At 39.1% G+C, this 27757-nt stretch overlaps 3 protein-coding genes and 1 non-coding gene across 4 annotated transcripts; 2 read left to right on the plus strand and 2 right to left on the minus strand.

Moving 5' to 3' along the window:
• Positions 1–6860: 6860 nt before the first annotated feature.
• Positions 6861–12820, minus strand: LOC134653782 (N6-adenosine-methyltransferase non-catalytic subunit). The gene is made up of 6 exons (XM_063509149.1): positions 12644–12820; positions 12408–12566; positions 11599–11799; positions 11070–11226; positions 8715–9024; positions 6861–7107 (listed from the first exon to the last, which is right to left on the minus strand). The coding sequence occupies exons 1-6, from the start codon at positions 12707–12709 to the stop codon at positions 6864–6866; spliced, it is 1137 nt and encodes a 378-aa protein (XP_063365219.1). The 5' UTR covers positions 12710–12820; the 3' UTR covers positions 6861–6863.
• A 187-nt stretch (positions 12821–13007) lies between these two features.
• Trnad-guc (transfer RNA aspartic acid (anticodon GUC)) lies at positions 13008–13079 on the plus strand. The gene has a single exon. It is a non-coding gene; the product is annotated as a tRNA-Asp (tRNA).
• Positions 13080–13685: 606 nt separating this feature from the next.
• Positions 13686–27414, minus strand: LOC134653951 (von Willebrand factor-like). Its single transcript, XM_063509320.1, has 7 exons — positions 27325–27414; positions 23935–24117; positions 22842–23038; positions 21585–21762; positions 17868–18068; positions 14543–14689; positions 13686–13837 (listed from the first exon to the last, which is right to left on the minus strand). The coding sequence occupies exons 1-7, from the start codon at positions 27380–27382 to the stop codon at positions 13686–13688; spliced, it is 1116 nt and encodes a 371-aa protein (XP_063365390.1). The 5' UTR covers positions 27383–27414.
• On the plus strand, positions 19264–19788 carry LOC134653929 (p53 and DNA damage-regulated protein 1). The gene has a single exon (XM_063509298.1). The coding sequence runs from the start codon at positions 19332–19334 to the stop codon at positions 19728–19730; it is 399 nt and encodes a 132-aa protein (XP_063365368.1). The 5' UTR covers positions 19264–19331; the 3' UTR covers positions 19731–19788.
• Positions 27415–27757: the final 343 nt, after the last annotated feature.

Genomic DNA, 27757 nt, shown 5'->3' on the forward strand with positions numbered 1-27757 from the left:
GGAGGGTATCCCAATATGGGACCGGCAACAAACTCGGCGGGATACATCTTTAAAAAAAATTACATCTTAAAATCAATTAAACTAAAAAGTTTCAATACTTATTATGTATTTCGGGATTCCGGAATTCCAGTATTTATGCCCTAATAGTTGGAGATTAGCTATCAAACTGTAATTTCAGTTTCTACGATATACTTACCTAATAAAAGGCACGTCAGGACTGACCGTCAAATTAGTAAAATAGGCCTTAGGGTTTAATAAAAATTAGTTTTTTTTTAACGAAACTCGTTTGGACAAGGCTGTCCTTGTTACACCAATGCTTCCCGTTTTGAATAATGTTTTTATAAGTGTCATGAAATTGTAACATTTTTTTTGTTCATTAATTAGTTTGTAATTATTTTTAATGTACGGCTAAAATTGAATAGTTATCTGTTAAGTATTTGGCTCATTCGAGGAAATTCATAAGATTTCAACATGATGTAAATATGTAACGGCGCATCATTTGTGTACGCATCGCTGTCCTTTGCGCCCGATTTTTATTTTATTTTATTTATAATATTTTATAAATAAAATAGAATAAAATATTTATAATAATAATATTTATATATCATCAAGTACAAATCTAGGAGTTACTTATTACTTGGATCCGTCTCTATGTGGAGTAACTAACTCATAAATTCATCATTATGGTTACCACGAGTTTGACACTGGAATTTTAACTTAGGTACTTTCTATACAGCTCGCACTTATATGTACAAGCGTGATGCATAGAAAGTAGGGAATGCAAACCGGTTTTTAATTGTATAAAATAGGTTTTATTTTATGTAAAACCGGTTATTAATTGTATAAAAACCGGTTATCATCCAAGTAAAAGCCGGTTTACATTCCCTAATAGAAAGTAAGTTACGCGCACGCTAGCGAATATATCAGTGTCAAACTCGTGTTAAGGCTACAGAACTAAACTAAACTAATTTCTACCGGCTCTAGTATTAAAGGCCCCATTCCATGGATAATTTTCAGTTTATTTTGCACTAGACATTCGTTATCGGTTTATGCCCGACCTCCCCTTTCCTATCAAAGGTTTAGCTTTAACGATTGTTGTTTGCCTTATAAAAAAATGTGATCTTATGACGATTATACTTAAAGGGTATCTTCGCGTTGCGGTTTTAGGCTCCGCCCACATTAAAAAAAAACACCATTTTTTTTTCTAGCCGCAGACCGCAGCGCGTGAAATAATATGCCTTGTATAATAATAACAAATGAATTATGTATTGTATAATATAAGACTTGACAATGTATGGATTGGGTCTGAACAGACGACTGTCAATTGGAGGCAACGGTGAGGCGGAGGGCTTTATTGAACATGAAAAGGCATTCCACGAGAATGTCGCTTACGTAACGCCATTCTAATTCGAAAATGATGAGAAAGCGATGTAATATTTCATGACTCTGCTTAAAAATTGGTAATATATTCTAGAGCAGTGGTTCCCAAAGTTGACTGCTAAATTCGGGACCCACCTCTTGGCTGTCTTAAGAGCCAACAGGAGTGGTCATTTCTCCATACAAACGTACTCGACTGTTTCCTCCGTGGGTTTTGAAGCTAGAACAATGATTTTTTCAACACAGATTAATATTGTCAATATCTGTGTCGGACCGTTTTGCTTTTTTTAATATTTTTGTTTTTTAAGGCGCTAGAGCCCTTCAAAAATGGCCTAATTGACTATGCCGCAATGAGAGGCGTGGTATTTAAAACTGATATCAATTAGCCAAAAAAGCAAAACGGTCCGACACAGATAATTTTATAATCATTTAGATTTCCAAATTTGTTTACGATTGGTTAAGTTTTGGAGGAGGAAACAGTCGAGTACGAAACCTCGATTTTTGAGATTTTTACGCAGGATTTTTCGCCTTGTCCTTATCGCACTAGTTTCAGGAGCCGCTTCCGTTAGCGAGACGGGTATATTTACCTAAAATATTTAAATCTCAGCTCCTGTTGGCTCTTAAAAATGGGGTATCAAATATTATTGGTAACGCTCAGATGCCCTAGTAGTTTCAGGCACTCAATATTCGCTCGTGAAGTCGTGACCCATAGTTTGGGGAATGTGTTTACGGATTTGGAAGGCAAAAGCGTTACGTAAGCTACATTCTTGTGGAATTCTCCAATACAGTAAATTTATAATTATGTCGTTTAAATGTTATGTTATCATGAGCTTCTATTTTAAATCAACCTTATCGACTACCGACAATGTGGTACCTTTTGGTCGAAAACGTCACATTTGACGCAACTTTGTACGGACATTACCAGTCCTCACTATGTCTCTGGTCTCTGGTATATGTTGACACATGTCAGGCGTGCAGTGATGATTGTATGGACTAATTTAAACTTTTCATCCTTTTTGACACGTGTTTTTATACAATAGTTTTTTCGTGTCAGTAAAGCCCTTGTCGCGAATACTTTTTTATGAATCGTAAGTTCTTAGTTCCACAGTGAGTAAAATTTATGTAAATTTTTTCTTATCCTAGTAAGTAAAAGATCTCATATGTCATATTTTTTGTTTTGTCTTTTTTATATTTTGAGGAACTTCGGAATAGTCGAGTTGATTTAAAGACAACCTATGTAAAATAAAATATATTGATGTATATATTTGCTTTGTTTTATTTTGATTCCTAATTCTTTAATTGAATCCTGAGAGTAGCAAGAAATATAAAATAGAATACTGAGCGTAGTGAGGTATTCAAGTGTTAACGCCCAAGATGGAAATAATATCAATCTGATGTCAGTTCGAATTGAGTTGTTATAAGGTTTATAAAGACCAAATTGGACTCATTTTGTTGCAAAAGCCAGCAAAATATTAATAATAGTAACTTGGCGTTATTAGTAGGAAAAAAATCTAAAATATTTCAGGTCGTTAACTGGCGCGTTTGCACGGAGCGGGTTAACGAAATATAATTATAGTATGAGAACGCTAACTGGAGCATTTTCTCACTTCACTACATAGTCGCTTCCCGCTGTCTGTCTGTCCCTATGTATGCTTAGATCTTTAACCTTTTGGACGCCAATGACCGATATATCCGCACCCAACACCGCTAACGCCAAACACCGATTAATCGGTCACAGACCACAGAGCAAAGTTCAACTTCAGTTTTGATATGGTTTTGATACTTCAATGATGTGGCGTCTGAGTGACAGCTTTTGTGTTTGACACGGCGTGGAAAAAGTTAAAACTACGCAACGGATTTTGATGCGGTTTTTTTTAAATAGATTGATTCAAGAGGAAGGTTTATGTACGAGGGGCGTTCAAAATATTCTCGGTATTGATATCTTACGACCTCTTCTAAAATTTCTTTCGTTACTGGCCGCTAAGGTTTATTCATTGACATTAAAAAAAAGTATAATTCGAACCGAGATAGTCTTTTGTTTTTCTGCAATTGCTGAACAAACATGAACATCCTGTGCGAATTGACAATGTTAACTAAATTAGAACATCGATGCGTGATAAAATTCTTGACAAAACAGGGTAAAAATCAAAAAACCATAAAAGAGGAAATGGATTGTGTTTACCGTGAGTCTGCTCCTTCTTTATCTACCATTCAAAAGTGGTCAAGCGAGTTTAAACGCGGAAGGGAGAGTATTGAAGATGACCCTAGACCTGGCCGGCCTGTAGTAGCTACTTCACAAGAAAATATTGATAAAGTGGAAAAACTTATATTGGAAGATGGTCGAGTGAAGGTAAAATCTATAGCACAAGTAACCAATCTCTCTATTGGTACCGTACATGATATTATACATGACCATCTTAATATGTCAAAAGTAAGTGCAAGATGGGTTCCGCGAATGCTGACTCGGCTTCAAAAAGACATGCGTGTAGCTTGTTGTTCCGATTTTATTGACCTGTGCGGTGAAAATCCTGATGAGGTGCTGCAAAGAATAGTTACTGGAGATGAAACCTGGGTTCATCATTATGACCCAGAGAGTAAACAAGAGTCCATGCAGTGGCACATTAAGGGTTCAGCTCATCCCAAGAAGTTGAAGGTCATCCCTTCAGCTGGCAAGGTCATGGCCACGATATTTTGGGATTGTGAAGGAGTATTACTAATCGATTATAAAGAAAAAGGTGTAAATATCACAGGACAGTACTACGCTAACATTCTACGTCAATTAAAGGATGTAATTAAAGAAAAGAGGCGAGGAAAGTTAACCAAAGGTATTCTGCTTCTGCATGACAACGCCCCCGTCCATACTGCTCATATTGCCAAGGCAGCTATTGTTGAACGTGGGTTTAAAACTGTTACTCACCCACCGTATAGTCCGGACTTAGCCCCCAGCGACTTCTTTTTGCTCCCCAATCTTAAAAAGGATCTGCGTGGAAATAAATTTTCTGACGATGAAGCATTGAAGGCGGCAGTAGAGGAGCATTTTTACACGAAAGATAAAAAATATTTTTACGAGGGATTAAAAAAAATAATTGATCGATCTTTTAAGTGTATGAACATAGGGGGGGAGTATATTGAAAAATAAAAATATCAAACTTTTCGTACTTGTTTGTTTTCATTCTCATACCGAGAATATTTTGAATACCCCTCGTATATGAATAATTTGTTAACCCGTGCGAAGCCGGGGCGGGTCGCTCGTATTGAATAAAACAAACTTCTTAAAAATGATAACCATTTTTATTTCTATAAAATATCCGATTACATACAAAATACTGAATTCATTCACATGTCACTGTATTTCTTATGCCGTGTAAAACAACCATACAGTATTGTTAAGCTGCGTACACACCTGAGCGACTGCGCATGTGGGTACGGAGCCTAAGGCGCATCCCTCGCGGTCTGAAATTAAGAATAATCTCTGTCATTTTATTAACCCATAGCCTAGGAATCCTCTAGACGGAGTTTAGAGCAATTATTTCATGAAACCGATGCTGCCAAAAATACTGGGGTGCGGGGGGACGAGGTGAGCGAGTCCCGTGCCGTGATTGGTCCGTTCAAAGACACGGACCAATCACGGCACGGGATTCTGACACTGACTCGAAGATGGAGTAAAACTACCGTATAATATAGTGGCAGAGGGGGTAGCGTTACTAAGCTCAGTCTAGAGGATGTCTTGTCTGTGTATTAACCGATGTCGAAATTTCAAAAGGAGGTTTCTCCATTCGGTTGTATGTTTTTGTAAAGTTGTATACAGGGTGGCCCGTTTAGATCGGTCAGTATGGGAAAGTCTGAAACTATAAGACATACGAAGTTCTGTTCTTAGGAATCATGTCATCGATTTTAATAACAAGAAGAACTGCATTCATACATTTAAAAAAAACTATACTCAGCTCGGGAATCGAACCCGGACGTTTTGAAAAATAAAACGAAAACTATTTATATTTAGATATCGATTGTGTAGGTCTTAAGCAGTACATTTTATTTTACTATGAAACATGATGTCTAAAATGAATAAAATGCATTGTTTTCATATTCTTTAATTTATTTTAGTAAGTGACCATTTAAAGTACCGCCTTGTTATTATTTTGAATACAGGTTTTTTTTAAATGTATGATTGCAGTTTTTCTTGTTATTGAAATCGATGACATGGTTCCTAAGAACAGATGTTCGTATGTCTTATATTTTCAGAATTTCCCATACTGACCGATCTAAATGGGCCACCATGTATACGTCGCAGGAATTTTGTAAGAATCCGCCGTTTACAAACGGCGTCGTTATTTTACATATGCATAATTTCTACTGACAAGTGTTTCAGGGTTTCTCTATACAAAATGTCAAATACCATATACAAAATCTGAATTTATTCCGTAAACATAGGGATCCAGGTTTTAGACCGTGTGAGATGTGTCTTTTAAGTTTTACAGTTCGTCAATTAAAATAAACTTAATTTAAATGCGCATGAATTTTTACATAAAAATTAATTTAAAAATAAAAATATAGTAAAACGTCTGGACGAAAGTATTGCAAGTGGAAAATCTCTTTATTCTTCAAACATTAACGTGAAAGTTACATTTTACCCACATGTGGGGCAAAGTAAGCCGATGCAAATTTTGAGTTGTTTCCTCAGTTTGGAATTGACTTTTAAGTGATGATTTTGAATGTTTATCATTTAATAGCGTTCATTTGGATTTAATTTGTAGTGCAACTTTTCCCCATTATTACAAAGGGGCAAAGTTATTTGTATTACACAAATAACTATTGTACGGCACTATTTTTTTTTAACTCTGTCGTCATTTTCGTCAGTTTAAGTGCCAGTTGCACCAACAATTAGCGGACAGATCAACGTCACTGAGCAGCAAACTATGAAACTTTCCATACAATAAAAGTTAGCGAACACTTTAACGGTGACAGGAGGTTTGGTAGGCATTCATTCTACAAGCCTGAACCCGCCGCGGCCCCTCGGCCTCGCCTTGCCGGGCGGGCTCTTATGTTCGTCCTACAAGCTGCCGCGGCCTCGGTCCCTGAACCCGCCGCGGCCCCTCGGCCTCGCCTTGCCGGTGCCGGGCGGGCTCTTGTATTGTATGTATGTATATACTTTATTGCACATAGAAATAAAAACACGAGAAACATAGTTACAGAGTAAATCAAATACAACAAAGGCGAACTTATCCCTGTATGGGATCTCTTCCAGTTAACCTTTGAGGAAACGAATAAAACAAAACAGAAGTAACGATGAATTCGTCGTCAGTGTATTCGTCCTACAAGCCGCCCCGGCCGCGGCCTCGGCCCCTGAACCCGCCGCGGCCCCTCGGCCTCGCCTTGCCGGTGCTGGGCGGGCTCTTGTGATCGTCCTACAAGCCGCCTCGGCCCCTGATCCCGCCGCGGCCCCTCGGCCTCGCCTTGCCGGTGCCGGGCGGGCTCTTGTATTCGTCCTACAAGCCGCCCCGGCCGCGGCCCCGGCCCCTGAACCCGCCGCGGCCCCTCGGCCTCGCCTTGCCGGTGCCGGGCGGGCTCTTGGGCCGCAGCGCCTCGATGCGCTCCGTGCAGCCCGTGGAGTCGCCCCCCCCCGCGAAGTTGGCCGCGTACAGCTCCGCGTTGAAATTGGAGTTGGTCAACTCGTGGCCAACCGTCACCCAGCCCGGACGGATGGTCGAGTCGCGACCGAACAGGTGGATTCTGAGAAAAATAATACACAGGTAATGTTCCCAATTTCACCACGGTGACAGGTGCGACAATAGGAGTGTTGACACATGTTGAATTTTATAACAAAATCTAGTATAAAATAAAATATTGAAAAATTACAAAAATACAGGACGTGAAAGTTTCAAAATTTAAATTTTTTTTAACTTCCAAAAACGATAAAAGTAAGGGTACCATTCGATTCCTTACATTTCACCAAAAAAATATTGTATAGCAACTATATACATAAACGCAATATTTCACCGACAAAAACGCAATTTTCTTGTTTTATCCATACTACAACGTGGGCGATGACGTCAGGCCGTTTTGTATAGGGCGTTTCGCGAGTGAAGTGCGACTGTCGGACTTTGACTACAATTTCTGACTTTTGTGTTACTTTAATGCAATGGGTCTCATATAGACATTTGATCCTAAAAACAAACCCGATCGATTGATACCATAAAAAAAAAATTAGTCATGTAGCCTATTGTAAAACATCACTGTTGCTGACGTCACAGGCATCCATGGGCTACGGTTACCGCTTACCATCGGGCGGGCCGTATTCCTGTTTGCCACCATCATTGTATTATTTAAAAAAACTTTATTATATCGAAAAAAAAACAGATATTTCTCTTACCAAGTTTCTGACAATTGTCACAAGAATTGTCGGCAATTCTTGACAGGAAATGAGTTCTGTGTCGGAATTATGTGACAATTGTCGTGTTTCTTGTGACAATTGTCAGAAACTTGGTAAGAGAAATATCTGTTTTTTCCGATATAATAAAGTTTTTTTTTAATAATACACTGATGGTGGCAAACAGGAATACGGTCCACCCGATGGTAAGCGGTAACCGTAGCCCATGGATACCTGTGACGTCAGCAACAGTGATGTTTTACAATTGTCGCACCTGTCACCGTGGTGAAATTGGGGCCAGATGTGATATCGAAAGACAGCATCGAAATTTTGCTGTTTCATTGGTCTTGAGAGAGACAACCTTTATGTTCGGGGAAGACCTTTAGGAGCCTTTGGAAGGCGCCATCTACCGCTATAAGTATTAAACTTCTTTAATGGCACCAATATCTTATAATTTTATATTATGGTTTTGGCAAAATTAATTAAAAAGCACTCCAATCCATTGCAAAGCATCCATTGACTTCATTGGTGCCACGATACAATACAACTAATTTAATTCAGTGCAGACAGTTGACGTAATTTGCGAGTTTCCAGGCAATTACCAGGTATTAAACTAATGAAAGTTTGTTAGGACTTAAGAATAATATTGTTAGTATAATTTTTTCTAGCCTCTCGTTTGCTGGAAACATAAGTTATTTTATTATATTTGAGTTCAGCAAAAGTTCCTAGAGAAATAATGTTCTATTTACAGCAACCTCAACTTAATTTGGCGTGTACCCCCAAACTACACATATAGGTACAATATATTTCAAGCAAGTACCAATTGTCTACTAAATTCTTATAGAGTCTGTGCGGAAGGACAGACACACAGACTTTATAATAAAATTAATAAAAATACTAAAACGCAATGTGGGGTTGTAAACGCAGTATGTTGTGAAATTAGTGCAACTGAAATTTTAAACAAACATACCTTCTCCGTCCCAAACAGAAATGCTCCATAATATGAAATATCTCGATAGGTTTCTCCGTACTCCCAAACTCCGGGTCCTCAGATATAATCAGATCGATATCCACATTAGCATGAATAAAGTCTCCGTCCGAAGACCTTCGGACGGTTCCCTTGATGCCCATGAGGCAGTGTTCCTTGGTGCGTTGGAACACGGCATTGTGTTCTAAGTTCTTGGAGTGCCCGGGGTTGTTGATGTTGGTTTTGATCCAGCAGATATCCTCGCAGCGGCGGAAGCCCCATTTCTTGAGGCATTCGCGGCCCATGTCAAGCCCTGAAAGATTTTTATGGTGAGTATAAAAGAAAAAAAACCGGCCAAGTGCGAGTCGGACTCGCCCATGAAGGGTTCCGTATTTAGGCGATTTATGACGTATAAAAAAAAAACTACTTACTAGATCTCGTTCAAACCAATTTTCGGTGGAAGTTTGCATGGTAATGTACATCATATATTTTTTTTAGTTTTATCATTCTCTTATTTTAGAAGTTACAGGGGGGGGGACACACATTTTACCACTTTGGAAGTGTCTCTCGCGCAAACTATTCAGTTTAGAAAAAAAATGATATTAGAAACCTCAATATCATTTTTGAAGACCTATCCATAGATACCCCACACGTATGGGTTTGATGAAAAAAAAAATTTGAGTTTCATTTCAAAGTATGGGGAACCCCAAAAATTTATTGTTTTTTTTCTATTTTTGTGTGAAAATCTTAATGCGGTTCACAGAATACATCTACTTACCAAGTTTCAACAGTATAGTTCTTATAGTTTCGGAGAAAAGTGGCTGTGACATACGGACGGACAGACAGACGGACAGACAGACAGACAGACATGACGAATCTATAAGAGTTCCGTTTTTTGCCATTTGGCTACGGAACCCTAAAAAACAAACAGCACGCCTTATACACACTTCCTTGAGAACCAGAGTGAGGGTTTGGAACAAACTGCCAGTGGATCTCAAAATGTCAACCTGTTTAAAAATAACTTAGAATAGCATATACAAATATCTACTACTACTACTCAACACTACTTTAAAATTAAGTTGACACAATGGCTTCAAGAAAAATGTTTTTATAGTATTAAGGAGTATTTGACCGAAATAATATAATTAGGGATAAAAATGATATTTGTAAATAGCTATAGAATTCTAGATTTTATGTAGGTATAAGTGATGCTTTGCATGTTTAATTTGCACACCTGCACGCAGGTTGAATGCGTGGAACTGTTGTACTTTTAAGACCTATTGTAACCGTGTTCTTGCAAATAAAAATTTATGATTTATGATTTATGATATGAACAACCATATTATCTTGAAGATTGCTGGATACAGGTAACATGAGGTAATATGAGTTATGATTGATATTTACACTTCCCGCCAATAACCAAATGCCTCCTAGGCTGCCCTCTTCACATTATATTATTATTTATTATTATTTAAGCTTCATTTGTTCTACAGTCAGGATTGTTATTTTATTTTATTTTATTTTTTTAACTTTGTTTTGGGGCTGACTGCAGATCCCATCTGCTGGGTGAAAGCCTCCTCACTTTTTCTCCACTCATCCCTGTCTTGGGCTTTTTGGAGCCAGTTTTTTCCTGCGACGGAGGAGATGTCGTCTATCCACTTCTTTTTGGGTTTTCCTGGGTGCCTCTGTCCTACAGGTCGGGTCCATTTTGTTGCTTCTAATGTCCATCTTTTGTCCTTATATCTGGATACATGACCTGCCCTCTTCACATAGCATGCATGTATCCTAGCTAGGTTGTCCAGCATAAAGTTAACCCTTAAATGCATAGTGATGCATTTATACACACAACATAAACATCAAATGTTATGCATTATTAAACAAATTCTATTTGTATTTCAATAGTAAAACTAATAAATTTTCCGAATTATTACATAAATTTACGCAGTATTTTAATTTATACAAGTTACATTTGTTTATAGACCAAATGTCGGAAAACTTGGAAAAACCTGGAAGTTGATGATTTTTAGTATGTGATTTTGGGCAGATTTTTCGGGGTTTGTAATTATTTTATATTTACAAATTTTATCATAGGAACATCACAAATAGTGTACCTTTCTGTTGGCAGTTAAGATTTTTCTTATACCCCTTACTAATAGCTATATATTTCCAAAAATATGATTTAGACTATGCAACTTTTAACACTGATTTCCCAGTGAAAATCGATGATATAATTTTTTTTACTATTTTTCCTAGAAACGGCAAACAATTATGTGATATATATATTAATTTCGGGCAAAACGAAAAAATCATGTATTTAAGAGTTAAGTCCATAACTAACAAAAATAGAAAAATAAGCACCTTCCGAGCTCCCGCACCACAAGAATACGAAGGACCGCGGCTGAGCTATCTGCTGCAGGTCCAACGCAAGCACGTCAGGCCAGCGCCAGCCGGAGCCTAGTGGTGGTTCTACTAGTACCACGTCGAACTTGCTGCCCATCTGCTTTAGGTCAAATGTCTGCAACATAACATACATTATCTTCAGATACAACAGTTAAAACATTTTATCATTTTAATTGCTCAAATTTAGATAAAACTTTGAAAATTGATGATGGATCCTTAAAGAACTCAAGTACTTTTGAGTTTTGCTCCCAAGAGCTTGCTGTGAGTTGAGTTGAGAGTCCTAATACTCACAACTCAAAAGATTGTATAGACATTAACTCACAGAGTATTATGAAATTGAGTTGAGTTCTTCTAGTTTAGACTCAACTTTTCAATGTTAACCAAATAATAATTTGATTTTCGGTTATGGTTGTAAAATTATTTGTTATCTACCATATTTATTGCAGTGAGCCTTTGAATTAGTATTTATATACTTGAGGTTACATGCCTTCAAATCACACTTCAAGTACATAGGCGGTGTCGCAGTCTGAGCGATCAAGTCATCCTTCAACTTGATGAGCTCCCGCAGCTTCGGGTACTCCTCGAAGCGGTCTGCAAGCCCCACATCTCGGATGAAGTTCTGCGGCCGCTGGCCGGTGTCTACGAAGTGCTGGCAGTAGTCATTGTGGGGGTTTGAGGACTGGGTGCCCTGTAGGGGGTTATTAATGTAATGTGAGGGGCATGTAATGTATTTGCTTATGCAAAATTGTGGTTTTATTTTAATATTTAATTTTTACCCATTTAAATCGAAGGCAAAGGCCATGAGTGAAGTTATCTTAGACGGACTCTATTTTAAATTATGAATAAAAAGTTTGGATGAATATCTTTTTCTTTCCATTCTGTTACCCCCTGCTGGGGTGTAGAACTCGAATCTTTTCCTTCCACTTACTCCGGTCCTGGGCAGCTTGGGTAGCCTCCTCCCGCCCCATCCCCAATACACCCAGATCTTGTTCCACAGAATGGCGCCAAGTAGACTTAGGGCGACCATGTTTCTGTGTTCCGGGCATCTTCCAGGAATATAAGTGTATAAAAAACATTGCTTGCTTGCTCACCATTATGTTTCCTTGTAGGGTTATTTTAGTTCCAGATAAGTCACATACAATTTTGTGATATCTAAGCAGAAAATGCATTTCTTTGGATTTAAGTACTAAATACAGGTTCCAATGTACCTTACCTACTTACTTTACGATTCAGTATGATTATTATCATCTCCAATCAAACATTACACATATCTTTATCCATGCACACTTCACAAACCTTAAGAAAAGTGGAAGAGTCTGTGTACACCAAGCCATCTGTTTGTTCCTTGCTGGTTGGCTTGTCCTCCGTGCCTTCCGACACCGCCTGCTTCTTCGCCGGCACATCGCTAGAGGTCCCTAGAGCCTGCCTCAGCTCACTCACACTCGAAACACCAAGCTGGAACCCAGAATTACCGACTAAAGTTCACCCGTAGTCCACCAAAAATATTTAGAGGTTATGTATAGTTCACGTACAGTTTGTGCTAAAAGTTTCTTTCTCTTTTGAGAGCGCTCGCGTAATTCCTTTAATTTTTCACTCATATTTGTTGCTATGTCTGTATAAAATTTAAAACTTCGACTCGACACGGAGTCGGCGTCATTTCTGTTTGATTTGACAGGTAAGGTGACGTTTTGAAACCGGTCCCACAACAAGTTACAATCCCTATTTCATTGATTAGTCTGTAAAATTTTGATTAATTCTATCCGCTTGAAATTGTATTACTGTTTAAATTGTAGCTTGTATTTTATTTAGTAATATTTATCATCACAAAATATAAATTGTTTTTATCTCTAAATGTGTACACAATAGCTGAAGCTTAATTTCAACTCCATTACCATATCTTCGGTAGTATAGTGGTAAGTATCCCCGCCTGTCACGCGGGAGACCGGGGTTCGATTCCCCGCCGGAGAGACTCTTTTGCATTTTTTTTCTCCGCTTTTTATTTTATTTTCATATATTTATTTTTGTTTTACTTTACGATATTTGAGTAATTATGTTTCACTTATTTTACTGTATCTTGATCTTGATTATTGTACATACATAATTACATGCTAATGTTGACTGAATTTGATTTGAGGATACTTATAGGGCATAGGGCCGTATTTTAGGTGTTTGGGTGAATAGGGAATGAATTACACAGTGAAAGTATATACTTAATTAAAAACATTTTATTCTTTATTCAATGAATACAGACCTATTTCGATCAGAGTAAAACACATTATCCATCTTTACATCCTAGTATGAGTTATATGAGTATCGAATAGTATGATCACATTTTATACAAAAATAATGTATATAGGTACCTAAACAAAATTCTTCTGTGAGCGCAGCATGCCTATGACTCTGTATGAAGTACCTAAGTATAGTCACCACACGGGATTGTTACGCCATTTAGGGTCCTAGCTAAATTGGTTGTTCCATACTTACGCTATGGAATGTCCAATTTAGCTAGAACCCTAAATGGCGTAAACTGTACATCGTTCGTATACGTTAAGCATGTTGTGTGCTTAGAGGCCTTTAATTCTCTGGAACAACAGATTTGACTTCCTCGAGTAGCTTCGGCGGATTGGGTGTGACCCGCACTCTGAATATCGGTGGCAGATCCGGCTTCGAACCCGGGACTGAAGTGATAGTTACGTTTTTGCATTCTTCAGGAGTGAGACAGCGGCCTGAAAATAATTGAAGTTCGGTTGAAATCATGACGGTGGCTATTTCAAGTGGTGTGGTTCCCATTTAAAAAAATCGTTGTGCAATTTCAATCTTTTAAATAAAGTTACATAATCATTATTATCGGCGATAGCTTCGATGAAAAATAACCAAAAGACAACATCTTTGCACTCCTTTACGTAACAATATAGCAAAGTCACTAGTTCGGAACACAAAACGAGGTATTGGTTTTGCTACACGGTTACATGTACATTAATCATAATCATAATCATCGCATTTATTCGTGATAAACTATAACATACACAAGTACACAACAAACAGAGAAAATTAAACATAAAATAAATACATAGTTTACCACGAAATGGTCGGGAGCCTCAGCATAATGCTAACCCAGAAGTCAGCGCTGATCTTCCGGCGAGACCATTTGTGGGTCACGAAACGAAACGAAGCTGTACGACACGGCCCCAACATTAGTTATACATTTTTGATAATTTCGATAGAATATCAGATATTTTTACATAAGGGTGTTCGATTCTTATCAGTTGTAGGTATACCTACCTACCTAGCCTAGTAAGAACCTAGTAAGAATCCTTATAGGTTCAAGTCACTTCAAGTAAACAATCTTATTTAAAGTGCCATCACTGCCGGCCGAGCTGGCAACGTGGACACTGGACACGTATATATTTGAGTCCGACTCTAAGTCTTACCAGTAGCGGTGTCTCTCAGGAAACCAATCCTGCAATGACAGCCGAGCTGGCAACGCCTCGGGCGATCGGGACAGGTGTTTAGGCCTCCACAGAGGATCTCACATCCGTAGCGGCAGACGTATTCCTCATTGGGGCTTGTGCAAGTTTCTGAAATCAGTGAAGTCTCTCTAAACAGTCTAATCACTTTAATTTGGATCTACACGTTGGTTAACTTTGGTCTGGAGTCTAAGAAAACAGGAGTACTTTCTCTTTCTCTCTCCAAAGCAGGGGTCTCCAAACTTTTCGATACTAGGGCTAGGGCCACGGCCCGTCTTCGGCTTTCTGGCGTCTTTCCCACGGGTCAAATATAAGGGCTTTCGGCCCCGAACCTGCTCGTGGAAATAGTTTGGAGGCTGCTCTAACGCATTTAACTAAGCTGTGTATGAGCTGTGTCCCCTCTATAGCTGGACTCGCCGAAGGTTGATTGTACGCTGTTGAGCTAAGTTAATTCATTCGTGTTTTTTTGGATTTATCACTTGGACAAAAGCTTTTGCAAGTATGGGTATGGATCCATAAACCCACTTCGAAAACAAAATTGCCGATTTCCTTCTTGACAATGCACCTCGTGAACTCTCATTCTCCAATTCGGGGGTAAATGTTAGCGTTACGGTTACGTTTTGTAACGTAACGTTTTTGTCTCATTGTAAATTGTAACGTTTTGTACGGTCTTAGTGGGCAATGGAAGCCAGGTTCCGTTATTTCTACATAACGGCCAAAAAGTGCAATGATTTTGGAGATAAGAAGCTTTAACAAAAGATCCGTAAACAAATATATACGAGGGGCGTTCAAAATATTCTCGGTATTGATATCTTACAACCTCTTCTAAAATTTCTTTCGTTACTGGCCGCTAAGGTTTATTCATTGACATTAAAAAAAAGTATAATTCGAACCGAGATGTTCTTTTGTTTTTCTGCAATTGCTCAACAAACATGAACATCATGTGGGAATTGACAATGTTAACTAAATTAGAACATCGATGCGTGATAAAATTCTTGACAAAACAGGGTAAAAATCAAAAAACCATAAAAGAGGAAATGGATTGTGTTTACCGTGAGTCTGCTCCTTCTTTATCTACCATTCAAAAGTGGTCAAGCGAGTTTAAACGTGGAAGGGAGAGTGTTGAAGACGACCCTAGACCTGGCCGGCCTGTAGTAGCTACTTCACAAGAAAATATTGATAAAGTGGAAAAACTTATCTTGGAAGATGGTCGAGTGAAGGTAAAATCTATAGCACAAGTAACCAATCTCTCTATTGGTACCGTACATGATATTATCCATGACCATCTTAATATGTCAAAAGTAAGTGCAAGATGGGTTCCGCGAATGCTGACTCGGCTTCAAAAAGACATGGGTGTAGCTTGTTGTTCCGATTTTATTGACCTGTGCGGTGAAAATCCTGATGAGGTGCTGCAAAGAATAGTTACTGGAGATGAAACCTGGGTTCATCATTATGACCCAGAGAGTAAACAAGAGTCCATGCAGTGGCACATTAAGGGTTCAGCTCATCCCAAGAAGTTCAAGGTCATCCCTTCATCTGGCAAGGTCATGGCCACGATATTTTGGGATTGTGAAGGAGTATTACTGATCGATTATAAAGAAAAAGGTGTAAATATCACAGGACAGTACTACGCTAACATTCTACGTCAATTAAAGGATGCAATCAAAGAAAAGAGGCGAGGAAAGTTAACCAAAGGTGTTATGCTTCTGCATGACAACGCCCCCGTCCATACTGCTCATATTGCCAAGGCAGCTATTGTTGAATGTGGGTTTGAAACTGTTACTCACCCACCGTATAGTCCGGACTTAGCCCCCAGCGACTTCTTTTTGTTCCCCAATCTTAAAAAGGATCTGCGTGGAAATAAATTTTCCGATGATGAAGCATTGAAGGCGGCAGTGGAGGAGCATTTTTACACCAAAGATAAAAAATATTTTTATGCAGGATTAAAAAAAATAATTGATCGATCTTTTAAGTGTATGAACATAGGGGGGGAGTATATTGAAAAATAAAAATATCAAACTTTTCGTACTTGTTTGTTTTCATTCTCATACCGAGAATATTTTGAACACCCCTCGTAGAGGATTAGCACCAGCATGAAATTTATATAACAGCAATAACCCACGCAAAGTTCAGCGTACTTACAAGGTGTTTTCACAAGCAAGTTCGAACTACTTACCAATTGTACCTACCAGAGAAAAATCAACTGTCTCACAAACGTATTAAGTCTATAACAAAACTGCGTATATTTTGCATTTCTCCTTGCAGTTTTAAAGGTTTTTATCGTATAAGGGCATGACGAATGGTTGACCAAGTTATAACCCAATGCCAACATATAGCACCCACATGATGACCCGAAATGACGAATAGGTTGAATGTATGTCGATACGAATATAGATAAAAATATGGCAGGATAAAGTTCTTTAAATAGATTCAGGGTTGGTTGTTGGTCGCATAAAATAATGATAGAGGTTAACCTGGCACTTTACCAGTGGCTGAGCATCAAACATCCGGCAAGCCATTTTTCTTAAAAACTTCTAGAATAAGATGCTCAATTTTCTCAAAATAGTCGAGCGGTTACAATCGTTGTTTTGACTCTTCGCCACAAATACTTTGTAGGTAACCTAACTATTCGTTGCAATTTAATTTAATAGTTTGTACAAAAGTTCCACTCATAATTCTCATAAACTTAGCTACCTATTAGTGGAAGCTGTGGAAGGAATCTCGCCTGAATTTTGTTTGTAAATTTGCTGCATGAAAGTATCTAAGGACATTAATTATGCATGTTCTATAAAATTATTTATGCTTTTTTATTACCTAAAGGTAATTCTCGCTCGCCCCATTCATCAACGACAAAGCGTTCAGGAGATAAGCCTAATTAATTACTATCCCATTAAACATGGTAATGGGTTTACGTTTATTAAAATGCAGGTGCACAAGGACTTTTACTTGTTTGATTAACTCAGAGACTAAAGGTGAAGATGACTGGATAAAGTATGTCGCAGTGTTTGAAATGAATGTGTCCTATTTTGGCCTTTGAGCAGTAGTATTAGGTCGTAACTTGGTAACTGGAGGTATGACTTGTATTGGAAAGCAGAGAGAGAGAAAATACTTTAAAACAAAATGAAAGATTTTACAAAGTTACGCGGTGATCACACTGGTGTGGATCTGCAATTCTGCACGGCGCTCCGGTGTCTGAGTAAGACGTAGGTTTATAGCGATGTTCCGCTCACACACCAAAGCATCGTGCGGATCCTAATGTGAAGACCGCTTTATTCATCTAATTCCGTACGTGGCTCGCAATCCTTCTGTTGCACGCAGTGTCCGCTGTAATGCCTCACTAGCGGAGGCCGGCAGAGGCATCCGCGGGTGCACACGCTTGGACAAACGGGGGAGCGCGCCCAGCAGCTCGGCTCGCACCAGCCGCACGCCAGGAACTCCTCGTCCGGAGCGCAGTCTTCGATGGTGGGGTCGTTTCCGAACGTCACCTCGGCTGTAGGGAAATGTAAAGCCCCCTCCAGACTATGTGCGTGAATCGCGGGCGAAGCTGCGAACGCGAGTGTGGAGTCGATTTCGCTGTCTGCTAGGCGAATTAGACTCTCGCGCGAGCCACGAGACGAGCCGCGAGCCGCGCCACGAGACGCGAGTGTAAGCGGTGGGCTCGCGGCTCGTCTCGTGGCTCGCAAGCTCGTCGAGCTAATATAATTTAAACACTAACGGCACGGCATAAGGTTTATAACCGAATGACAAGCCGAACGCGAGTGTAAGCGGTGGACTCGCGTCTCGTGGCGCGGCTCGCGGCTCGTCTCGTGGCTCGCGCGAGAGTCTAATTCGCGTATGCGAAAATCGACTCCACACTCGCGTTCGCGGCTTCGCGCCGTGATTCGCGCACGAGTGTGGAGGGGGCTTAATGCTAAGTTTACGCCGCCGCCGCCTACAAATTCCATCCTAATTGCGGTTTGTTTGTGATATAAGTCGGACCAAGATAACTTTACATGGCAGTTTCATTTTCAAAATGTGGCAATATCATCATTAATATCAGATTGTTGTTAATAGTTATTTGTACAACAAGAGATCAAAGTTTGATATTTCTTCGAGTGCTTATTTAGAGTCCCGTGCAAGCGAAAGATTCTATAATACTCGCTACGCTCGTGAATCTAATTTAGAATCTTGAGCGTAGTAAGGGACTCAAAAGCGCACGAGATGTAAATAACTTTGATCTCGTGTAGTACACAACATTTTTCACCTCAGCAGTGAGAACATATTAGAGAACCCGAAGAGAAAAATGTATTCCTTCTTCATCACTTACCTCTATTCACTCATGTTTTCTTAAGATATACCAACAATTAAATTTTCACCTCAGCAGCTCGAACAAGGGTACTTTGCTACTTAAAAACAGTGAGCAAAATCGCATTTTGCTCATTTTGTCTCACTCAGTGAGCAAAATGCGATTTTGCTCACTGTTTTTAAGTAGCAAAGTACCCTTGTTCGAGCTGCTGAGGTGAAAAATACATTTCCTCACTTATTTTCCTCACTTTGTTCTATTCAAATCCGTGCAAAGTTAGCTTAGTTAGACGGACTCCTTGCTGTTAACATTACAAAATAATTATGCTATTTTGGCAAAATAACTCTGCATTCATGGTCAAGCAGTACATTAAAAAAACTGTGAGCTGCCAATGTCAGTTTGACAGTACCTTCTTTTAGGTTAGGTTTACTAAAAACAAACTAAAATTACTGTAAATATTTGGTTTTTAACATGAATGATCAAGAAAAACTGTTCAAATACTTGGAAAGTGTGGAAAAACTAGCAGAGGAAATATTGAGTGACCGAAGAGAGATAGTATTATTAGATAAGCGAAGAAATCAAAACCGGGAGGCGCTGCGGGAGTTATCGAAGTCATCACAAAACAAACATTGGATCACCGTCGGTTCAGTGCTTATCAAATACGACGATAAAACAACCAAGGAGCTTCTAGAAGCAGATCAGAAGCAGCTAAATATTGATATAAATAAACTGCGCAGTGAATTAAAAGTGAAGGTTAACAATTTGCGAGATTTGGAGATGCAACCAGCGGTACCTGGGCTTATGCTGGTGCCTATGTCGCAGAAAGACACTGCTGCTATGTCCAATGCGGGACTTTTCTCACCTACATGAAGCTGGTAAATTGAACTGAATTGTAAATGTACCACTATAATTATAAATATTATTACTACTCAACAGCATATTTTTATTTATCTTCTGAATATTCCTTATAATAATTCAGCCTATATACGTCCCACTGCTGGGCACAGGCCTCCTCTCATGCGCGAGAGGGCTTGGGCTATAGTCCCCATGCTAGCCCAACATGGGACTTCACATACACCTTTGAATTTCTTTGCAGATATTAAAATATTCCTTAGGAAGTCAAATCGATGGTAAGTGGAATGGGTAGTTACACAACTAGAACACTACGGGCTGGTACAGACTGACTGCAACCCAAATGCAATTTGTATGGGAACTGCACACCGACTGCAATGTCGACATGCAGTTCCTTAATAGGGTACTTGACTGTATTTAAAATAAATTATTTTACACCACGCATGAACCACCAGAATATTACTAGAGAAATGTAGACAGCAGTTATTTTTAGGGACCATTTCTATTTTAAAACCCATAGAAAACTATAAAGAGTAGATTATTTGGTTGTGGCGTCACATGCTAGTGTTTCATATAAATTCCATAGAAGCAAAATCGTTTTGACACTAAAGAAACTGATTTGACTAGTAGACAAATACCCTATTTAAGGAAGAATAAGGATAAATATAAATAGTACAAACCTTTCAAGACCCACATAAGATTTATTACCAAGTTTAGGTTTAGGTAAGTGAGAGAAACAAAAAATTATTTGTGAAATATATATTTCAATTAACAATAATTTAATATCACATTAAATCAGTACTGCTAGAAATATTATACAGTCAGCTGCAAATATTTATAAGCTATTTAAACACTTGAAACTTGACATATTTGTTTCTTATGTAAAGGGAGTATTTATCAAGATATTATTTACTCATAAATTTACATCTTTTTGTAGCTGACTGTATCTTTAAGTCTACCATACTGTGCAGAAACATAGAAAGATCAGTCTGAAAGAAATTAAAACAAACTGTAAGTCGCCATCAGATATATCAGAGCGGTTAAGGTGCTCACAATATCTGAACTGAACACACACTCGTTATGTTATCTCTCTCTCTTAAGTTTTGCTTTATTTTATATTTTTTATGTGTATTTTAATTGGTTGCCCTGAAAACCAGCGCCATGGCTAAGGACATTAGTCATCGGCATATGCTGAGTGGCATCCATTTTGGTGTCTTGTACTAGAATAAGATGTATTATAGGTTAAGCATGTATTTCAACACCAAATAAACCATTTCTATTCTATTCTATTCTATTCTATTCGTAACGCCTTGGCAATAGAGGCGCGTTCAGATATTTGTGAGCGCCATAGCCGCTCTGATATATCTGATGGCGACTGTACTTTTTGTCTGAGCAAGAGAAACAGTAATGGGGCATCATACAAGTGGTTTTTTCAAATCTCCGATCATTTGTTAAGCGTAGGTATAGGTAGATTAGGTAGTAACAGGCTATTTATTACTTCAGGTGCAATCACATTCAGAGTACAGTTAAAATGGTGTACATACAATAAGTAGGCAGATTACAAGTTAAATATAGAACATGTACCTAGCGGAAAATTACCTTAATTATTATCCACCAGAAGAAATATTTTCTGTAGTCTAGAAAATTGGTACGGATCTCTTTAAAACATACTTAAATTTTCCGATAGCGGGCGTGAAGAAAATGTCCTTTTTTAAGTAGTACATATGTATTTTAGTTAAGTATATAAGTAGGTTTAGTATTACAGTAGATAAAAAGGTACATTCTTTTTTTACATGGCTTGTATAATTCCGAAGGGGAAATACTATTTAGTTATTGTATTGTCTAGCCCGTATTTGAACCCCCAATACCGACCTTTAGGGCACTCTTCCCTCCTTACACACTGTCCATTGGGGCTCTTCACCAGTCCCTCCTCACAGACGCACCCTCGGTTGCACTGGGCGGGGCAGATGGGGTTGGGGTTGGAGCAGGTCTTCTCGCAGGGCTCGCACTCTTTGTAGACCTGGCCAGGAGCGCAGGTCAACTTGTGGGGCTTGTAGTTTGCTGGAAAACAAGCCATGTCGTTAATTTTATTATGAATGAATGGGTAGTATTTATTTCAGGACAAAGTCCCATATTATGTTAGTAACAAGTTAGGTTGGTGGTTAAGTGGGTTGGTTGGTTGGTGGTGGTTGGTAGGTTGGTATAGAGTATAGAGCAAAGAGCTATTCATTGTATTAGAGATGTCTAACAAAAAATATTGCCACCGCATACGGGTTGCACCACTTTCCCGAATGAGGGTTGAGGGAGGCGATGGCTGAGTTACGCGTTGTACGCGTGAACGGGTGGTGCGGGCTCAGCACGGTTCCATTTTTATCGACTATCACTATGCTCGTCACTTTCGCACTTACATACTTGTTAGAACGTGTCAGGCATGGTGACAAATGATAAAAATGCGACCGAGCTACTAGTAGCACCCCTAGGCCCTAGGGCTGATTCCATTCTCGTATGTTTCTTTTCTGTTAATGAATGTGTTAATTATACAGGATTCTGACTTTCAGAGACCTTACACATCTCTAAGGATAATTTGATAAACTATGTAATCTATGTATATCTATGAAGCGGTGGTGGCCGAGTGGATATGACGCCCGACTTTCAATCCGGAGGTCGCGGGTTTACATCCTGGCTCGTACCAATGAGTTTTTCGTAATTTATGTACGAAATATCATTTGATATTTACCACTAGCTTTTCGGTGAAGGAAAACATCGTGAGGAAACCTGCATACATCTGCGAAGAAATTCAAAGGTGTATGTGAAGTCCCCAATCCGCATTGGGCAAGCGTGGGGACTATAGCCCGAGCCCTCTCGCGCATGAGAGGAGGCCTATGCCCAGCAGTGGGACGTATAAAGGCTGAATTATTATTATTATGTAATCTATGCCCTTGTGACCTATTTGCTGAATAAATGTTGAAGTTAGAAGTTTGAATGTATAGTCAGGTGAAGAGATAGTTGAAGCATCCTCTAGACTACTCTAGAGCACTGCGCGGTGCATGGTGTTAGGGTACACGTCTTGTTGTTATTTACTATTTATAAGTCGCTCAGATACTTACAAGTTTCATTCTTAAACTTGGCACACTTCTCGTATGCCACACAGCTGCCATCTCTGTCCCGCACCAAGTCTCCCTTACAGAAGCATCCTCTAGAGCACTGCGCCGGGCACATGGGGTTAGGGTTGTCACAGGTCTTGTTGCAGGGCTCGCAGAAACGGTACTCTTCGTTGGCGGGGCACTCTTGACGCGGTTCCGTGGTGTCTTGTTTGAGGGCTGCAGCTAAAAAAGTAAAAGAAATTATATTTAATTACACGAACGGGACCTCAGTCTGTCCGTGACCACAGCTGGTGCAACTCAGCTGAAACGTCGGAATTTAAGGTAAAAACAATGAAATTATATCGCGGTAGACCCGTTTGTGTAATTAAATATGTGTACAAAATGCGAGAGTTTAAAGTGTTATAAAAGGAATTATGAAATGTGTGCCTGCAATGTGAAACTGTAGGGGTATAACTGCCAATCTAGTCTAAGGGACCTTGAGATGTTAATTGGCACGCGGTTACCTCGTCAAGATTACTGCGAACAGTACGAACCCACGAATATAACAACATAAAATTATGTCACAATCGTATCTTTCAGACATCGGTAATTACAAGGAGGTAATGACATGAATTATTTGACAGTCTGATTCGTGAACAGTGGGTATACTCTAGGTACTAGGTTCTCTACCTATTAGTTAAGACAACCTATTCAGAATAGGTATCCAGATCCATAACAAAACTCTGGGTACGGACACAGAATAAATAATAGTACTAGATTCACCCTCTAACAAAAGTGCGAGCAGGCGTCCGTTCCATAGCGGTGCGCGGCAACTACTATGGCTAGACACCAAAATTGGTGTGGGCAGCAGGTACTTGTAGCGACGCGACGAAATCGAGGAGTGAGCCACGCTTGGTACGGACAAGTCGGACAATAGACATGTAAGGACTACTTACATGCTGCCGGACAGCCGGACAGCTTCACACAATGTCCGGTACTGTTCCGGACGTGATCGTCCTCGCAGTAACAGCCGGTCCGGCAGACCGCTGCGCACGCCGGCGCCGGGTCCGCGCAGGTCTTCTGTCAGCCGCCGCAAGAGAGGAAACGCTCGTTGAGCCGACACATGGTGTACTACTTACATGCTGCCGGACAGTCGGACAGCTTCACACAATGTCCGGTACTGTTCCGGACGTGATCGTCCTCGCAGTAACAGCCGGTCCGGCAGACCGCCGCGCACGCCGGCGCCGGGTCCGCGCAGGTCTTCTGGCAACCGCCGCAGGAGAGGAAACGCTCGTTGGGCCGGCACATGGTGGCCACTTGGCCTGCGAATACATACATATAATTATAGTTTCTAAATCTTTCATATACCCTCTATAGTATATGTACTACTAATAGAATATACTATTACTTATTAGTATATGAAAATATTAGAACAAATTAAATTATTTTCAGAAAATATTTTAATTTGTTTTTATTTCAAGTAGACACACTACTATATAAATTATAAACTTTGCCCCAGGCTGGAAACGAACCAGCGTCCTCTGCTATCGCGGCAGGTGCCTGTGCCATTCGGCCACTGAGCCACAGCGGCATAGGTCGAATTTTTCCAAGTATATCAAGTATATGCACTTCTTACTGAAGGCTTATGGCGCCCCCTGGGGCACTGGAGGCCTTGGTCACTTTTTCTTAGTATATGACATTTATTTAAAGTATATGAAAGATTGGTAAATCTTGGGTTTTATCCGTAACTTCTAGGGTTTGCCGTACTTCGGACTTTTACAGTAACATTTATACTGTGCTTTGAAACACCGTAATATTCTTCAATTGTAGTTAAGTAAGTACTTACCATTGCCCTTACTGTTAACTGTCCATCGGTAAAACTATAAGGTCCACCGATGGACAGTTAAAGAGTGTCGCTGTTTGTATATAGGCTACTGAAATACTTTTTGAAATTCCTTCAACAAAATGAAAGTAAAAACTTCAGCGCGGACAATTTCGCTGGTTTTTAGATAAATTAAGAATGTCCACTAGTCTGTGATAAAAACAATTAAATTATACTCAAGTTTGTCGAATGTCTAATTGTCTTTTCAAGCATCAATCACGGGGACAGCAAATAGTCCGATGAAAGAGACAATTTATCAAACAATGCCTCTGATTTCAATCATAGTCCGGTTTCAATTTCTCTCATTGTTCTTGCGAGTCATCTGTCATTTGGAGCCACCGGAGCTATCGGACAATCAATGTTTATACTTACAGACGGGTTGCGTGCTGTTACGATATTTTGAGATTGTATATAACCAGCAGATCCCACAGGCTGGGTAGGTTTAGAGTTTCTTATTATAGGTACCTACCTATAAGAAACTCTAAACCGGCAAGTGTGCAATGGTGCAAGTGGCCCATATAAAACAACTCGCGCCATCCGACTAACCCAAGGGAACCGGGTAAAACCTGGAATTACCATGGTTACCACTGGTAACTTACCAGTACAATTTGACACTGGGTTAACGGTTTAACCGGTTAACCCCGGGTTAGTGGGATGGTGCAAGTGGTGCTAAGGGGGCAAAATTGGGCATATTGGGCTGTTGAATGTTGCGAGGATTTCAGGGCACGAGGTTTAAACCAACTTTTTCTGTTTTAACCCCCAGGGATGTTTAAGTAGGTTGGTACATAATTATTGCGGAGGTTTTTTCGAGGTACGGTACCTTTACAACATGCGTGAAATGAATAAGTATCGTTTTATAAACTTTCTTGTAGATTATTCCCTACAGATTTTAAGCGTTGGGCTCACTTGGTGGTAGGTAAGCGGTAAACGTAGCCTATGCATGCTTGTAATTCCATAACCGCCATTATAACATTAACTGTTCATAATATTAATTAATCCTTTTCAATGTCATGTCAATCAAGTGATCTAACTTTCACTATCGTCACTATCGTTGATCGATCTACGTATGCTAATCCGTAAAGGCGGTCATACATGCTATATAATAATACTTAAACATACTTTCATCATCATCATCATATCAGCCTGTTATCGCCCACTGCCCCACTGCTGAGCATAGGCCTCTCTTCTAGTACGCCACTTATCCCGGTCCTGAGGCAATCTCATCCAGAAGTGACCCGCAATCTTCCGAATATCGTTCATTCGCTCTTATTTGTAGAGCCATAAGAGCGTTGTCACATATTTTTGCGGCCTTCGAAGAGTACCTAACATATTATTGCTGGTTACTGTACCTACTACCTATATTGCAATTTTTTTATTGAGCATTATCATGTAGGTAGCATTATTTGTAATTGGCGATGTTTATTTGTTTACAAACTTGGGTTTCGTTTTCCTTGTAGCTGAGTTTTTATTAATTGCAGCAATCAAAACTCGACGAAATGATTGGTTTATTTATAAATTAACTGTCAGTATCTTCACAGGGTTTTTGTTTATACATATATAAGGTTGACTGGTAGAGAATACCATATGGCGTATGAGTAAGTAATACCCACATTAACACTACAAACGCAGTTAATTAACCTAGAATATTAACTAACTATACATAGTATTAGGCGTTTCCTGATCCGGTTAACTATGCTTTGACTAATTAAAATTTAAATCCTAGTTAGGGGCTGTTTCACGTTCCTTTGAACTTAATACTTAGAACTTAATAACGACGTTAACTCTACCTGAGTTGGGTAACTTTTACTATGAGTTGAGGTAATGCATCTTTCCTGTGGACATTATAAATAAACGGACTTCAAAGCCGTTAGGGCCCGATTTGAACAATGCTTAAAAGATGTCACAGCAATACGATACGATCTGTCAAACAAAAGTGAGTTTGGTTGAAAAAAATGCTGATAAATATCTTAATATCTTAATCGTTAACTTTTTCTAAGGTATTCTAAGGTCAATGTTTGGTTTTTTTTAAATATCGTTGACCCAATATGTATGTAGTACCTACTGTCAGCAGCAAAAGTTGCTAAGCGGGTTCAAAAACGTCTCAACATACTCTAACAACATTAAAAGATGTGTTCCGATCATTTTGACTAGTTCGTGCGCTTTTATTTTAATTGTATAATGAAAAAAAAAAGAATGTAAGGAGGTGGAAGCCCTTCATGTAATTGAATTGTACAAAAAAGTAATTTCTAGAGAGATGATCAATTAAATTAACCTTCCTAATATTTGTTACTAATAATTAATTTCAGCTGAAATTAGATGGAAATTCTTTTAAGAATGTTGCACCGAAATTACTACATATACGATATCTGGCCATCAAAGCTTTTACAATTATATATATTTAATAACAAAATGAAGAGTAGGTACACGGAAAGAACATATATATGTCTAGTCACCTTAGTAACATTTTGAGTACCTAATCGCGATTTAAAATTTTGGAAAAATTACAGAATGTTCCGTGACCAGGTTATTTTACCTAAAAAAAAACTAATAGTTCATTAAGAGCTCTACATTTTGAGATAAAAATCTAATTTTCCGAAAAATATGACTAGACACATGTTCTTTCCGTGTACCCTTCAAAGGAACTTACCGGCAACACCGGCCACTGCACATACGAGCACACAAGCAAGCAGACACGTTCGCTCCATCGCCGGCGCACTACTGAAACTGATCGTGTTACTGCAGTCATGCAGTTGATCGTATGCGCTTGCGCAAATCAGCCAGTGGGAGCCGCGGAGAAGCGATTAACGGGTTAGCTGTAAATAAAAAAAAAACTTTTTAGAATAAAATGAGTGCAACTTTCAAAGTCCCTTTGGCCTCAACATCGTTTTAAATAGGTACATGTACATACCTAGGTAGTAGAGGTTAATACCTACTTATACAAACACATATGTATTATACCAATATATAATAAACTTATATTAATATATATTGTTGGTATGGTATGCATTGTTTACATTCTTAAAGTACCTAGTGTTATATACTTAACTCATAATATATTCTGTCCTATAATAGGTACATAT

This window comes from Cydia amplana, chromosome 14, assembly GCF_948474715.1.
Source record: "Cydia amplana chromosome 14, ilCydAmpl1.1, whole genome shotgun sequence".
Taxonomy (NCBI): Eukaryota; Metazoa; Arthropoda; class Insecta; order Lepidoptera; family Tortricidae; genus Cydia; species Cydia amplana.

What these genes read in the sequence shown, in the direction of transcription:
- LOC134653782 (XM_063509149.1), bottom strand. Translation starts at nt 12,709, where the DNA reads ATGAGTGAAAAATTAAAGGAATTACGCGAGCGCTCTCAAAAGAGAAAG. An exon ending in AGAAACTTTTAGCACAAACT is followed by an intron (nt 12,567 to 12,643) that starts GTACGTGAACTA and finishes TCTGGGTTCCAG; the next exon opens with CTTGGTGTTTCGAGTGTGAG. An exon ending in ACTTGAAGTGTGATTTGAAG is followed by an intron (nt 11,227 to 11,598) that starts GCATGTAACCTC and finishes GTTATGTTGCAG; the next exon opens with ACATTTGACCTAAAGCAGAT.
- LOC134653929 (XM_063509298.1), top strand. Translation starts at nt 19,332, where the DNA reads ATGAATGATCAAGAAAAACTGTTCAAATACTTGGAAAGTGTGGAAAAA.
- LOC134653951 (XM_063509320.1), bottom strand. Translation starts at nt 27,382, where the DNA reads ATGGAGCGAACGTGTCTGCTTGCTTGTGTGCTCGTATGTGCAGTGGCC. An exon ending in GTGTGGCATACGAGAAGTGT is followed by an intron (nt 21,763 to 22,841) that starts GCCAAGTTTAAG and finishes GCAAACTACAAG; the next exon opens with CCCCACAAGTTGACCTGCGC. An exon ending in GAGGGAAGAGTGCCCTAAAG is followed by an intron (nt 18,069 to 21,584) that starts GTCGGTATTGGG and finishes ATTTCCCTACAG; the next exon opens with CCGAGGTGACGTTCGGAAAC.